At 44.4% G+C, this 14515-nt stretch overlaps 1 protein-coding gene across 4 annotated transcripts in view; it reads left to right on the top strand.

Annotated features, from left to right (window-relative positions):
• The first annotated feature begins 1255 nt into the window (after positions 1 to 1255).
• Positions 1256 to 14515, top strand: part of RPN2 (ribophorin II) — a 36806-nt gene continuing 23546 nt past the window's right edge. For 3 of the 4 annotated variants that reach the window (XR_014573040.1, XM_083801534.1, XM_083801535.1), the window contains exons 1-12: positions 1257 to 1500; positions 3012 to 3107; positions 4495 to 4670; positions 5535 to 5610; positions 6000 to 6134; positions 8187 to 8363; positions 8763 to 8881; positions 9298 to 9403; positions 11796 to 11887; positions 12741 to 12855; positions 13341 to 13535; positions 14056 to 14142. Coding sequence is in view for 3 of the 4 variants with exons in the window: in XM_083801534.1 (XP_083657660.1) it covers positions 1294 to 1500; positions 3012 to 3107; positions 4495 to 4670; positions 5535 to 5610; positions 6000 to 6134; positions 8187 to 8363; positions 8763 to 8881; positions 9298 to 9403; positions 11796 to 11887; positions 12741 to 12855; positions 13341 to 13535; positions 14056 to 14142 (1581 nt within the window). In the remaining variant the exon portion in view is untranslated. Of the gene's footprint in view, positions 1501 to 3011; positions 3108 to 4494; positions 4671 to 5534; positions 5611 to 5999; positions 6135 to 8186; positions 8364 to 8762; positions 8882 to 9297; positions 9404 to 11795; positions 11888 to 12740; positions 12856 to 13340; positions 13536 to 14055; positions 14143 to 14515 lie in introns of all 4 variants that reach the window. The other variant, XM_083801533.1, reaches the window with a different exon arrangement.

Raw genomic sequence — 14515 nt, forward strand, 5'->3', positions numbered from 1 at the left:
GGTAGTTGTGTAGTCGTAATAAGGAGAAAGGCTAAGTAGGTAAGTGGACAGTAGAAGGACTCACTGTTCCAAAATAAGGTAGCAGCTTGAGTAAAACAGGATGAGCAGTGTGAGAACAGTAAAACAAAGACCACAAGTTCTCAAAACATAAGGAAGGAGAGATTAAAGGGTTGAAAAAAAAGAAAAATTGTACATATATGGTATAGAGGAGTGTCGAGTAGCTTGTGACCCTGCAGTACTCAGCCAATGAGGACACGGGGAGGTGATCAGGCGTCGGGTAATAGGGAATAAAAGGTTATGATTTATTTACTAAAATGAGCTCCTGATTGACAGGACGCCCGCCACTGCAATCGCGGATAAAATAGCTTCACAGAAGATCCTGTCTGAAGAAAATTATTTGAGATGTTTCTCACAGATGGCATCCCTTCCTTCTGTCCTATCAACCGCCCGCTCAGCTTGGTGTCGTCTCCAAATTTGCTCGGGGTGCACTCGATCCCACTGCTCATGTCATTTAAGCCGCCCCCCTCCCACGAACCACGCTCAACACCCTGCCCGCACAGCCCCGCGATGAGCGGTGGGTCGGGGAGCGCGGCGTTGGGTCTCCGGCAGGGCGAGGGGCCGCGGGCGGCCATGGGCAGCGCTCGCCACGGGGCCGGGTCGGGGCTCGCAGGGCTGGCACTGGGGACACAGGTGGCAGCCGCCACCCAGGTGGCTGGGCGAGCAGGAGGCGCCGTTTCTGCACGTGGGGAACCAAGCTCGGGCTTTTGAATGGTGCAGCACGGCACGAGGTGGCACGGCGTGACATGAAATGTCACGACATGTCACAACACTACACGACATGTCACGACAGGACACGACATGTCACGACGTGACGCGACATGTCACGACATGTCGCGACGTGACACGACGTGTCACGGCACGTGGAACTTTTTCGCCACGTCCCCTTTAAGGCGCCGTGGCGGTGCAGAGGCCGCGGGCGGCTCGGCCAATCAGCGTGGCCCACATCCCCGCCGGCCGCCGGGCGGCCCGTACCACTCCGCGCCGCGGGGGGGGGGGGGCACGGCTGGCCATACCATTCCCCACCGCCCCCTCTCCGCCTCCCACCCTCCACCCGCTCCTGGCGGCCCCGTTCCCTGCTACACCTCCACGGCGTCCCCGTTCGGTATCGCTGAGGCGGGCAGGGCTCAGTGGCAGCAATCCCCGTCCTCTCGTCCCCCCCCACCCCCCGCGAGCAGCCGAGGTGGTACGCTCCGGGCCGGAAGCGGCGCGGCGGCGCAGGAGGAGGGCCACAAAATGGCGGCGCCGTGCGGGGCGCGGGCCCTGCTGCTGCTGCTGCTGCTCCTCGGCGCCGCCCGCGCCCTGGCCCCCAGCCACCGCCTCACCGCCCGCGACCTGGCCCGGCTGCGGGCGGCGCTGGAGCGGCCCTTCGGCGACGTGCAGGCCGCCTACCACTCCGTGGTGGGCCTCGGCAGCCTGGGGCTGCGGCTGGCGGACGAGAAGGTGAGCGGGAGGCGGCCGGCCGCGGGGCTGCGCGGGGGCAAGGCGTGAAGGAGAAACCGCGGCGGGGCCTGGCGGCGCCGGAGGAGGCCGCCTCGTCCCTTCGGGGCGCCGTGGGCAGGTCGCTGCGGTGACGGCGGGGCGGGGCGGGGCGGCCGGGGGAGCCCTTACCTGCCCTGCCCTCGGCCCTCGCAGCAGCGTCCTTGCGGGCCAGCGCTTAGTGCAGCCGCGGCACCTCACCTCGTCTGTCCTCTGTGGAGCGGGTATTGCTGCGTGCAGGCCAGAGATAGCGGCCTGTGGCGTCAGCAGGGTGCTCTTACCACCCGTAATATCTATAATACATATACACCTATTACGTTTTTTCTAATAACATCATGTATTCAGACGCTTCCTGTTTAAGTACTGTTAGATTGCTGCAGTGCTGACCTGCTTAGCCGCACGTGCGTGCTCTGACCAGCACACCTGAGCTGCAAACACAGGTCTGCTCTCTCCACATACATTGAGCTAGCTTGGTGTTTTCCGACCGCTTGAACTTGGTTTCTCTCCGAGTGTCGTGCATTCGCACCTCAAATTCTGAACCGTGAGGTTCCCGGAGGTGTTGCGGTTTGCCACAGCGCACACCGTGGTGTGCGTGGCCATCTGTGAGCTGATCTGGCAACTGCTGCCTCAGCGTTTGTCAGTGTGGCTGGGATGTTTAAGAGTTCACGGTTTTGGCAAAGGTAATATCACCTGTGCATTTGCAGGTGTGCAGTAATTGCTTTTGTTCTTTGAGGTTTATGCTGAGACTTTTTTTTCTCAACATTATCTCTCTTCACAGAGTGAGGCTGTTTAAAAGGTAAAAGTAATAAAAAATAGTAGCTAGGCATAGCACTTGAACATACGTCCTTGGTTAATTGCAGCATTAAAATCCTGTCCTAGTTGAAAGGCCTGTTCTTCCCCTGCTCAGAGACCAGCAATTTATGTACAAGCAGTTCAATTCTTGGTTATTTTCTGGTTAGAAGGGGATGTTGACGGTGCATGTATCATGTAGTCAGTCAATAGTATGCTGGCTACTTGTCAGTGAGTAATCTCATCACTTGCCTTCATAGTTTAGCTACTTACCTGGTTTATCTTTCCTTATGCTTTGACATACTGCATCCATAAATGTGTGTGTATGTTTGTGATGTACAGCTGGGAAGCAAGCTTCTTGTCTCTGGAAGATTTTGCCTATGAAATATACATGTGGGTCTTGTATGTTGCGGAATGTTATACTCAAATTTGAGCTGGTTGCAGCAGAGTCAGTGTGAAAATCACTGATCGCTTTGAACAGGAATCATCTTTGTTACCGTGCAGCATTTAGTAGTGTAGGACATGGGGTTATAGGTTTTGCTACATCACAAATATTATTTGGATTTCTTTTGCCTTTTTTCATGTACACTGGTGTGCGTTTTTATACTGAAATTGTCTTAGAGGATCATTTAAATCAAGTCAATAATTAAAGTCAAGGCTGTTGCATAATTTCTCTTTCCTTGCAGGCTGCATGTAATTTCATCAAGTCTCACGTAGACTCCAGCAGTGTTGACTCCCTTTTCTATGCTGCACAATCCATCCGTGTCCTGTCTGGTTGCGAGGTGAGTTTGGGGCCCTAACCTCTGAAGACAGATGTTACTAAGTCAACATTTACCTTGATATGTGTGTAAGCATAAATTCTGTTTTACTTTCTCTTAGTACGTGGTATTCTGTTGTGTCTTAGGTAAGTAGCTTACAAAGTGTCTGGGAGTACTCCCAGACAAGGCAAAGTGAACGAGTATAAAGCAAGTATTTTCTTCACCACAACTCTGAGTACCTGATCCAATACTGGCTCCCCAGCCACATTCTGAATTTTTTGAAGAGTAGAAACTTCTAGTTGTCTCCTTTGTTAACTTTCTGTTTTTAGAACAGCATCTCATCAGTAAATGACGGGTCTAGGCACAGTTGTAAAAAGCCTTTTTTGTTACATCTAATAACGTCTAAAAATTGTTTAAAACCACGCTACTGTGCTGCATCTTAGACATGTGATATCCTCTCTCTGTCAGGAATGATGTGGGGATCTAGCAGAGAAGTTTTCGTGTACACACCTGATACCAAATGATTGAAACAGAACAAGTAAATACCTTCTTAAAATGTTCCTCTGCTATATTTCACACATGGTATCCAGCAGCTTATTGTTTCCTACCCCAGCTGTTTCCCCTTTTACCCACCAAGCTCGGGTATCTTCTGTCCTTCTCCGTGATGGTGCTGGCTCTTTCAGCCTATGCACAACAAATAACTTCTCTGAACAGTCACGTATTTGCCTTCAAGCAAGTAGTTCTTCACAGAGCTGATTGTCAGAAGATCCATGCTTGTGGAGGCTGTCTCCTTCCACTCCCTCCCTTCCGCAGGTACCCCTCATGTTCAGTCAAGGTGTGCTCGTGAATGCAGAGCTGGTATTGTGCGGGGCAAAGCCAGCTTGTAGGCATGGGAGATGATACAGGAGGTTTGGATGTTTCAGTGCTTTCTTGATTGAAACGTCAGTGGCTAAGAAAAAAAGGAGCCAGTGCATTTTAATAAATTCACAAAGCAGTATCAGTTAGACATTCTCTGGGCAGGCAATACACCGTGTGGTTGAAAGCCCTGTAGTGAACACTGCAACAATACGCATGCAGTCCGTGCTTGCTAAGTTGTGGGTGGGTTGTACAAGTCTCATTTTTCATCCGTACCATCAGCTGCTGCACAATTATGTGATGTCAGATGAAAAGCAGATAGTATTACTAGCAGGCTACCAGGATAAATCTGAATTGTGGATTATCCTGACGAATTGAGAGTTGACAGCAAATCTTAGGGACTTAATTGAACTGAAAGGTAACGAATGATAAAGTGCTTTTTCCCAGCTATAGCTTACAGTTCACCAGTCACGCGTGCTGCTCCAGAAACAAGTCAGCAGTGACTAGGAAGATACGTTCTTCAGCGTGAATCAGTGTTCTTTGTGCTCTTCCTCAGGTTGCCATCTCAAATGAGACCAGGGAGCTGCTGCTTGCAGCTGTCAGTGAGGACTCCTCGATCACCCAGATCTTCCATGCTGTTGGGGCCCTGAGTGGCTTTGGCCTTCCTTTAGCTTCTCAGGAAGCACTTAGTGCTCTTACTGCTCGTCTTAGCAAAGAAGAAAACGTGCTGGCGTAAGTCTTTCAGACAGAAATGTTTCGCTGTTGCGCACTTATCTGCTAGCATTTGGGTTGTAGAGTAAAGGTTGTTTTAACACTTTAGGTTTAGCAATGTAGTTCCAGTAGATTGTGCTGTGTGTTCATTTGGAATGTTTGTTTAGTTCATTATCGTCTCTCTGGGAGAATGTGGAAAATGTTTATGAGCTGTTCTCTGCGATTTTTGCAAATGAGCTTATGTATTCAGTTTAGTTCGAGAATAATGGTCAATAAAGAGGATGCATGCCAAAGAAGCCTCTTCTTTTAAAAAGATTCACAACAAATCTTTGACTTAAAATCCAGCCATAGTTCTGCATCATTGCAGCTTGTGGTATGCTGGATGCTCTTCCTCAGACCTTTTGTTTATAGGCTGGGATGCGTGTGCTATGAGGCGGAAAAAATGTGCCAGTAAGCAGAAGGAATCCTGGCACTAATCACCAAAGAATTGGTTAAGTAATTTTTACTGTGAAAGGAAAGAATAGAGCTTTTCTTTAAAGCTAAGAAAGAAAGGGAAGCTTTTAAAGGCTTATTTTCTAGGCGAAAAATCCAGATTCCTAGAAGCTTCAGTAGCACGTCTGGGGATCTGTGCAATGCAGAGATAAAAGTTTGGTTTCTTCTCTGCATTTGAATCTGAGTTTATTGCAAAGCTGGTACAACTAAAGTAGTCTTCTGTAATGAATTTTAAGTTTCCACTAAATACCTTCAGATTCATTGCCTAGAGTCAACTAAATGCAGTTGTGGCTGCTTTACGCCTCATTTGGAATAGAAACTAATTTCTTTGAAGGATGTTTGGCTTTTAAGGAACAAAATTCATACACTTGTTTTTGTTTTTTGTTGTTTCAGAACCATCCAGGCTTTAGAAACAGCATCTTACTTGTCCCAGCAGGCAGATTTAAGTGCCATTGTTGAAGAGATAGAGGTAGGAACGCGCTATGGTCTCTCATTATTCAGGATTATTTGCTAGATGTCTGTGATACTAAAAGATGTGTTAACAGGAAACACAATGAAAAAACAATCTGGCTAATTCCTTGTCTGCATCAGGTGGGTTGGCTTGGCTCTTCCCTTCAAGCAGATATTTCTCATGGAGTTCAACTGTTTCACAGCAGACTGTGACACAAAGTCCACTGATGTAAATATAATTAAATCCTGTAAAGGCTGAAGGTATTTTTATTCCTATTTCTAAATGATGTAGAAAGTAATTCCGTGAATCCTGTGCCAATACTCCTGCCTAGAGGTCAAACTGTAGAGTTACTTTCCACGGATCTTCTACTAGAATGCAATCTAAATAGAATTTATTCTTTCTGTCAGGATCTTGTTGCTCGCCTGGATGACTTGGGTGGAGTCTATCTGCAATTTGAAGAAGGAATTGAGACTACTGCACTGTTTGTTGCTGCTGCCTATAAGCTGTCCGACCACGTGGGTACAGAGCCAGCAATGAAGGAGGTCTGTATCTGCCTTTTCCTGTCTTGCACAAGGTAACTTACACACAGGATCTACCTAGTGATCATGGTGCAGTGCAAGAGGCCAGTCTAACTAGGTGGAATTTCTACGGGAAAAATGAACATGCTCAGTGAAAAAGGAGATCTCAGAGTGAATGTTAAATACCAGAGTGTAGGAGGAAATTCCACCTGTTTTTTTTAATGTACGGAAGGAAATTGCAAGCAAGGCCTAGTTTTTCTTTGTTTATTGAGACAAGCTGCTGGAAAAAAACCTCTTGTTTCAGAGTTTGTTCTGGTATTTGGCACTTGCCTAGCACTTTGCAGCATTTCAGAGTGTTTTGCAAGTGTTATTTACCTGTGAGGAAATACAGACACTCTAATTAGGAGCATCCAAAAGGGAGACAACAGTAGTACTGTACTCCTACAGGAATTCAGGTGCATAAACTTGTCACTGTACTATAATGAAAGATCATTTGAAAATTCCTTTAGAGCTTGATTAAGATAGAAAATCACTATTGCAAGCTCTCCATTTAGTATTTTTTCCGTAACAGGTTAACCACAGTAGATGCACTTTTGATTGAGAATGGCATCTCCGTAGAGTACAAGGCAAAGTGACAGGGTTGAAACAGAAGCAAGTGTAAGACATCTGATTTAATTCCTGGCTTTCTTCCATGCTGCTGCCAACAAACTAACTGCAAAGTAATTTTGATGTCATTTTTGAGGTGGTGATTCTCCTACACACAATTCTAACTGTCAGCATCCAAGTGATGTAAAGAAAAAAGAAAAAGCCCAATTAAGGAAAATTGTTTAGTGTTGATTCAGAATTGTGCTGTCAGAAGTGCTATTGTCGGGGCTTTAATGCTTTATCTCCTATGAATGGCAAAGGTGCCTCCTGAAAACAACAAAATTCACTTTAAAAATTAACAAATGAAGTATATGGAAAAATAGCTTTTTAATTTTTACAAATTAAATGTGTGTGTAAGTTGCTGGTTAAGGTCTAGAGCTATGCCATGCGCTTCAGATAAAGGAAAAACAGTTTGTACTGTGCAGGAGTACCGTAGCATCTATCTGGATGCTTTCTATAATCACATGATGCATTAATGAGCACTAATGTACAAGTATGAGGTTGAACATCTGAGAGGCTGTGGGTTTCTTTTAGAAGGGTACGTCGTCTGCAAGTTACTAGATAGTATGCCTATTGCTTTATTTGGGGTTGTCTTTGATTATTCTCATTTCTGGTTAGAAGTTAGCCCACAGTCCTTTTTTTTGGATCAAAGTACAGGTAGTGAAATCCTCCGTTTTTCCTGACTAGCAGGGAGTACTGGAAGAATCTGTATCAGGTGGTGCAGTCTGCTCAGCGTGGTGCTGGTGCACTAACCCTACGAGGTCAGGTGGGAAAGCCAGCTGGGGAACTCTGTCCCATTCCTACTTCCAAGAGAAGAAATTAGTTTAGGCACGTCCCAGAGCTGGCTCTGCGTTCCTAGTGGCACTGCTTTACCATTAAGCCTCTTAGCCTGAAGATGCTGCTATGCCCAAGGGGCTAAGCCTTTGAGGGCCTAGACTGGCTGCTTCCAGAGTCGTGAGGATGACATCGTCGTGAGGAGGCATCGCCTCCCCGTGGCCTTCCCACTTTGGCTGGTAGCCAGGACATGTAGCCTAGTCCTTCTTACAGTAAGAAGGCAGTTTACATCCTCCTCCTGGAGCCAAGCTGTCTTTTTGCAACTGCACGCAGTGTGGACCGTTGAGCTGAAGGCACCTTCCCTTCTTAAACACATAGGTTGAAGAGGTAGATCCAAATCCTACTTTTGCATGATTTTAGCACAATTACAGTAATTGTGGTTGGAACCTCCCAGCCAAGAATATGATGCTAATGTGAAAGGTAGCTAATGTGGAAGGTAGCTAATGTGGGGTTACCTCATAACTTGAGTTATTTTTAAAGCAAATGGGGGAAATTAAGCAGTCGGTATGAATGATGTTTTTGTTAATACCACCGCACTGTTTTGCAGTGTTGTGGTAAGCTGCTGGTGCTAATGTGTAGTTTGCCTTCCTTTTTCAGGATCAAATTATCCAGTTGATGAATGCAATTTTTAGCAAGAAAAATTTTGAGACGCTCTCAGAGGCTTTCAGTATTGCTTGTGCCACGGGTGCTTTATCCCGCAACCGCTACCACTTGCCTGTCATTATTGTCCCTGATGGGTCTGCAGCTGTGTCTCACCATCAGCCTGTGCTCAAGGTAAGTCCCTACCCTAAAATCTTAATTCATCTCTTGGCTTACTCTGTAGTCTTGTAGGTCTGGGTGAACTGAATGCATAAGGTGATGCCTTTCATTTTAGGCTCCATGACATGCTCCGTTTCATTAGGTCTGGGGTTTTAGTGCTTTTATATCAAATAATTGTTAGAAGCTTCTGCTTACCCAGGACCTAGACTCTGCCTTGACAAGGCACCTTGTAGTAGTCAGCTCTTTTACAAACTTTACCTTTCCCCATTATGTTAAAAAGAGCTAGGTCAATCAAGGGTTCTGGGCAGGAGAGAACTCCGGGTATATAATACAGAAGGGGTAGAAAGTTGTCTGTGCTTCTACATTCCTCCTAAGACAATGGGTTTCCCAGAAATTCCTCTTTTGCTTTTGTAGCTTCAAGTGACCGATGTTATGTCCCAGCCACTTACTCAAGCTTCTGTGAAGCTGGACTATGCCAAATCTGCATCTACCAAAGCCACCGTCCTTCAACAGACACCATTTGTTCTGTCAGGGTAAGAATTTTATCTTATTTTAGGCTTTGTAAGGCAAACAGCTGTTACTTAAACAGTGTTGGGCTTGCTTCCTATGCTCTTCCACCAGAAAAATGCCTGTGTGATGGAAGACTCAAAATGCTGTAGTTGCATTTTGTTGGCAACAGGTGACAGCATGTCCTGTAGTGATGTTGAATTTGTTGCATAGATCTTTTTCTTTTGGGAGTGGGGAGCTGCAACATTCTCCTGACTTTGAGGGGACTTGAAGATATTTTTCACCCTGTACTTAGTAGTAGTGTTAGTTTTGTGTCACATTTCTGTTTACCTGCTTAATCTAGCATATTTGGAGACATCTTGGTAGCAAGATATTACCTGCTTGTAGGTTGCTTTGTTAGTGTCCTAGAGGACGCTTAATACATTGCCTTTTTTTATTACAGAGAGGTCTTTGAGCTGAACTTCATGAACGTCAAGCCTGCAAGTGGATATTATGATTTCTCTATCAGTGTCGATGGAGATAACCGATTTATAGCTAACAAAGTTGAGGTGCGTGTGTTTGTCGCTTCAGTTCTGTGGTATTTGGTGAAACGGCTTTTTATTTATATATGCTAAGGATGTCGTACAGCATTTTTATCACATTTGTTATAAAGTATTGGATTTGGGCTTGAGACTGTGACCAGTAACCACAGATTAGTATATGATCAAAAGCGATTTGCGTAAGTTTCAAAACTGACTTATCACTTAGATGTTTGCTAATTTGACGGCAAATGAACAAAGGCTAACGGTGGAAATGTTCATGTAGCAGCCAATATTTTAAAGAAGCTGTGTAAAAATGATTACAAAGAATGTTCTTCAGAGCATTCAAAACTTGAGCATGTAAATCTCAAAGCTTGGCTAGCAGTTGGGTGATTGTCTAGTGATTACCTGATGCATGGAAGTTAAGTATTTGAGAGCTTTAGAAAAGAGCTGTGGGGGCTTTCTGGCTTCTAACTGGGTATGTGGTGATGTTTTTGTAGTGGAGAAACAGTGACCAAAGCAAGTAGAAATTAATTCTTCATTTCTTGTGTTCATACACCCTTTTTGGTGGCAAAAGCTGTTACCGCGCACCTCTCGGAAGAGTTTTTTTTGTATAAAACACTCAGAGCTTTACTTTCTCAAGTTTGTTACTGTGAGAAGCATGCGACCCGGCTGACTATTAGCATAGTCACTGCAGTGTCAACAGCTGAGAATGCTCTTCTCCAGTGATGTCTGTTCCCGGGTGAATTTTTGCCCTCAGTTGCCTATTTGAGGAAAAGATTAGCTCTTTAAAGTCTTGCAACATAGTCGGCTCAGAGGAGAGGAAGACACTTATTTACAACTGCTGACCTTTCCTGTATGTATCAAATTGATGTTGTCATTCTAGTAGTAATGGCACTTAGGGGTGTCAAAAGGGTAGTGATTGGTCCTGCTTCAGCTCGCTGCTGGCACACGGAGGTACCAGGAGGAATGCATTAACGCCGGGTGGCTTTGTGTGAGCCGCTTCTAATAAGACACATTGTTATGGGGGAGGACTGCTGGGGGAACTGCTTTTTTTTTTCCTTACCGTTATTAGCATTAATTGTCCTTAATGCACCATCGTTTTTGACAGTAATGAGCTAAACCAGTGGGTTATTATTCCAGGCAGAGCCTGCATTTCCTGGCATTAAAATATTTGAGGGATGTTTGTGTGCTATGCAGTTGGAGGGGCTGTGTGCAGCAGCTCTGAGTTGCCTTCACATAACTCTTTTTTAATGATTATTTCATTAGTCCATCTTTCTTTGCTCCCATCTTGGAACAGAAAAAGATTTTGCTAAAGTTAGCCTAAAGAGTCTGCTAATGGACCCAGTTTCAGTAGTAACATCTCTATCAAATCATACTGTTTTTGTAAAGGAGCTCTCAAGGTTATTGTGTTTGAAGTCCGACCTGAATAGTTTGTTTTCACATATTCTTCCCGCAGGCTTTGTGGGAATTATTTTTCAGGTTGAGGGGGTGGGGCTGTTTCACGTGAGCAAACCTGCAGTAACAAATTGGAGTGTATGTTGAAAAATGTCTTGGCAATGAAACTAATTCTCCAGGGGAGCGTTTGTAAGCTGTGAGAACAAATGTGCTAATTAAATCCTATAGATTGCAGTAACCGCTCGTGTTTGGGAGAAGGGTTGAAGTCAGTCAGACCCGCTGAGTTCGCTGTCTGGGTTGGATGGTCTGGGGTTTGGGATGGGGAGAGGGCAGGAAGTCATTCCTCTGCTCGGCGTTTGTACGGCACTCGGCACAAAGGAGCTGTGATAAATGGCAGGGCCTTAATGTCTGCAGTGCCCTAAATGATAAATAGCAAGCCTTCCTTCAGAGGCACAGTTTAAAAAAAAAAAAAGTGCAGACCTGCAGGAATGCTTTGGCTTTTGCCTGCTGTTAATAAAATCAGCAGAAACCTCCTAGGGTTCAGGAGCCAACGCAGGCGTAACTGGTTGCTGTGCAGAGACTTCTCTCATCTCAGATTGCTGTCCAGGACACAGAAGTACATACGCATGTGCAGTTTGAAGTCGTGTTTTATATGATGTCATATTTAATAGCTAGCTTCTACTAGTGTAAAAGGAAAACTAGTTGGATCTGGGTAACTGGGCTGTTTCATTAAAAACAGTTCTGCAAAGGGGAGCCAACTCCAGCGCGACTGAGGGACTGGTGTCTTCAGAGACAGCTGCTAGTGCAGGGGAAGGGGTTGGTTTGGGGCTAGTAACTGATGCAGGAGCTTTGCCAGAAGGGAAATCGGTGTAGATGCGCTTGTTCAGGCTAGGTTCTGTCTTGATGTAGAGGAAGGTTCTCTGTGGGGAAGGGGACAGAAGAACGAAAGCTTCTGAAGTGAACATGACCATCGTTAGTATATGTAGGAGTGGTCCCTGTAACTTCCTGCTGTGTTTTGTTGCAGCTGAAAGTAAAAGTTTCCACAGAAGTTGGGATTACTAATGTAGATCTTTCTACTGTGGATAAAGATCAGAGCATTGCACCAAAAACAACCAGGTAAAATGACTCACTCTGTGATCCTTTAAGGGGCAGCTCTGGTTCTAGACTAGAGGTCTTCGGAGCTTTACCTACTTGAGGGATCTTGTATTGGAATGCCAACAAAATTATACTAATGCTGTTTCTCTTACACCTGTAAGTTCTTTGGGAGAATGGATTTGTTTCTTGTAGGTGGCTTTCCTTATTGCTGAAATAATTTCTAACAGAAAACAGGTGACCTTAGTCTTCTGTTCCTTTGTTGGCACCTCTCTGTAGCAAAAGTGAGTTTAAAACATTTATTTTAACATTTCTATTATTATTGAACTTTGACAGAGAGGATCTAATGCAATATGTACACTGTATTTTGAGGTTATGGCTCGATCATGGGCTGGTGTGCCTGAATTCTCAGTTGCTCTTTAACTGACATCAATTAAAATGAAATGCTTGTAATTTAACTTCATTTGCATTGCTTCTCTGAGGTCCTTCCCTGTGGATTGATATAGCCTTTCTGTGCTGAAGTCTGATTGTGGTTTTATCTGTTATGCTGCCATCACACCTTTTTGTAGCAGAGCCTTGTTTAATGAAAGGTGGAGTGTAGTATTAGCAAAGCCTTGTTCTTTTTGTTCCTCCAAAACCTGCAACGAACTAATGTTTTGTATGAAAATGTATGTAGCTTGCAAAAAAATGAAGAATTTTGTTCCTCCTTTTTCTTAAATTATGGTGGAACAGAAAGAATTAGGTCACCTGGCTTTTTGTTAAAATAGATCGCTTGAGTAGATAGCAGTGCTGTTAGTCACGCTTGCTTGCCTCAGTTTCTTTGAACGCCAGGCTTTCATTTGGAAGATCACCTCAACTGTGTTTTTTTATTTCCTAGGGTAGCTTACCCAGCCAAAGCCAAGGGCTCATTCACTGCTGACAGCCATCAGAATTTTGCTCTATCCTTCCAGCTGATAGACGTGAACAGTGGAGCTGAACTCATCCCTCACCAGGTTAGGACAAATTCTTGTCATTCCTGTGTCACCAAAACGTTCCATCTTGAAGCATCCAAGGTGACAGTTGCTTTTGAAAAGGTTTGGTAGGTTTTGAGAAGCCTTATGTTTCTGATATGGACTGTGGAAAAAAAACAGTAATCTTGGTAGGAGGGAAGTGGATTTGGCTTGTTCATGTATAAAAAATAAAATGCATACATCCCTGTCGTGTGTTGTTGCACATACCCTCTCCAGTAGCATTCAATATATTGCCCTGTACCCCACGTGGGCCTCTGGACAGTGTTGGTCCTGTGTTAATGTGGTTACTTGCAGAGGCATGGTACATTGCTGGCTGTGCAGGGATCTAGAGAGCTGGCCTCTCAGTTTATTTACTAACTTTTGTTAATGTTGTGCTTTTTGTTTGGGGGTAAATCTCTCATTTCAGTGGCATTTATAAACACATTTATTGTGAGATATTCCAGCAATTTTACAATCTTTCCTTTCAGACTTTTGTCCGACTTCACAACCAGAAGACTGGCCAGGAGGTAGTGTTTGTTGCAGAACCAGATAGCAAGAACGTATACAAGTTTGAGCTGGATACCTCTGAAAGAAAGACTGAGTTCGATTCTGCCTCTGGTACCTATACTCTGTACTTGATAATTGGAGATGCCACTCTGGAAAATCCAATTCTGTGGAACGTGGTATGTAGCTGGAAGTGTGGTGACGTGGTCCTGAGATTATTGACAGTCCAGCAGGAGGGTGCTGTACAGGCTTGGAAGAAAAAAGCTTTTTTTTTTTTTCTTCGTAGTGAAGCAGAAACTTTTTGGCCATTTATGGGTTCTAAGGTTTGCTGTTCTTTTCGAAGTTTTCAAACTCCGTGTAAACATCAAAGTGGGATTGAAATGTTTATTTCATCACAGGGTGAAATAGAAACTTCAGTGTGTTTGTGGGTTCAATTGTAAGTTCACAGCAAACACTTCAAGGTTCAGCTTTTCTGTGCTTGCTGCACTGGAAATAAGTCCAACTTTTAGTGATGAATAAAGGGCATTACTGCTTCTGTTTAGGAGAAATTTCTTTTAAGATATGGAGGCTTTTTTTAGATTCCTTTAAAAAAAAATCTGTCAATCTGATTGGCATGATAAGCAAATTGGTCACAGTAATGTAATAAAACTTTTAATACATTACAGTTAAAGTTCATGAAGTTGTGTGATTTCATTTCAGGCTGATGTTGTGATCAAATTCCCAGAGGAGGATGCACCATCCACAGTCCAGTCCAAGAACCTCTTTGTTCCCAAACCTGAAATTCAGGTACAACCAAAACCAAAAATCATGCTCTGTAGATGGGGGGCTAGTCTTATTTTTGCTTATCTAGTCTTTGCTGTCATCGTAACTTTTTCTGATAATATTTCTATGAGAGATTACTTAACTGTGCAAGTAGTGTAATTAAAATAACACCAAATGTACTGCTTAATGGAAAGAAATTAATTGCAGTCCCCTGCAGTATGAATAAATAGGCAGTGTCCTACCTGTGAAAGAGCAACTGGTGTCAATGAGAAGACTCAAACAAGAAAATTTGACCAGGTAGGCACCACAGAATGCTCTCTGCTTTTGGAGATTTCTCTTGCATCATTCTAGCCATCTGTGCTGATGGCAAGCTAACCAGTGCTTCTGTGAGTGCAAG

The sequence above is a fragment of the Anser anser genome (genome assembly GCF_964211835.1).
Source record: "Anser anser genome assembly, chromosome: 16".
Classification (NCBI taxonomy): domain Eukaryota; kingdom Metazoa; phylum Chordata; class Aves; order Anseriformes; family Anatidae; genus Anser; species Anser anser.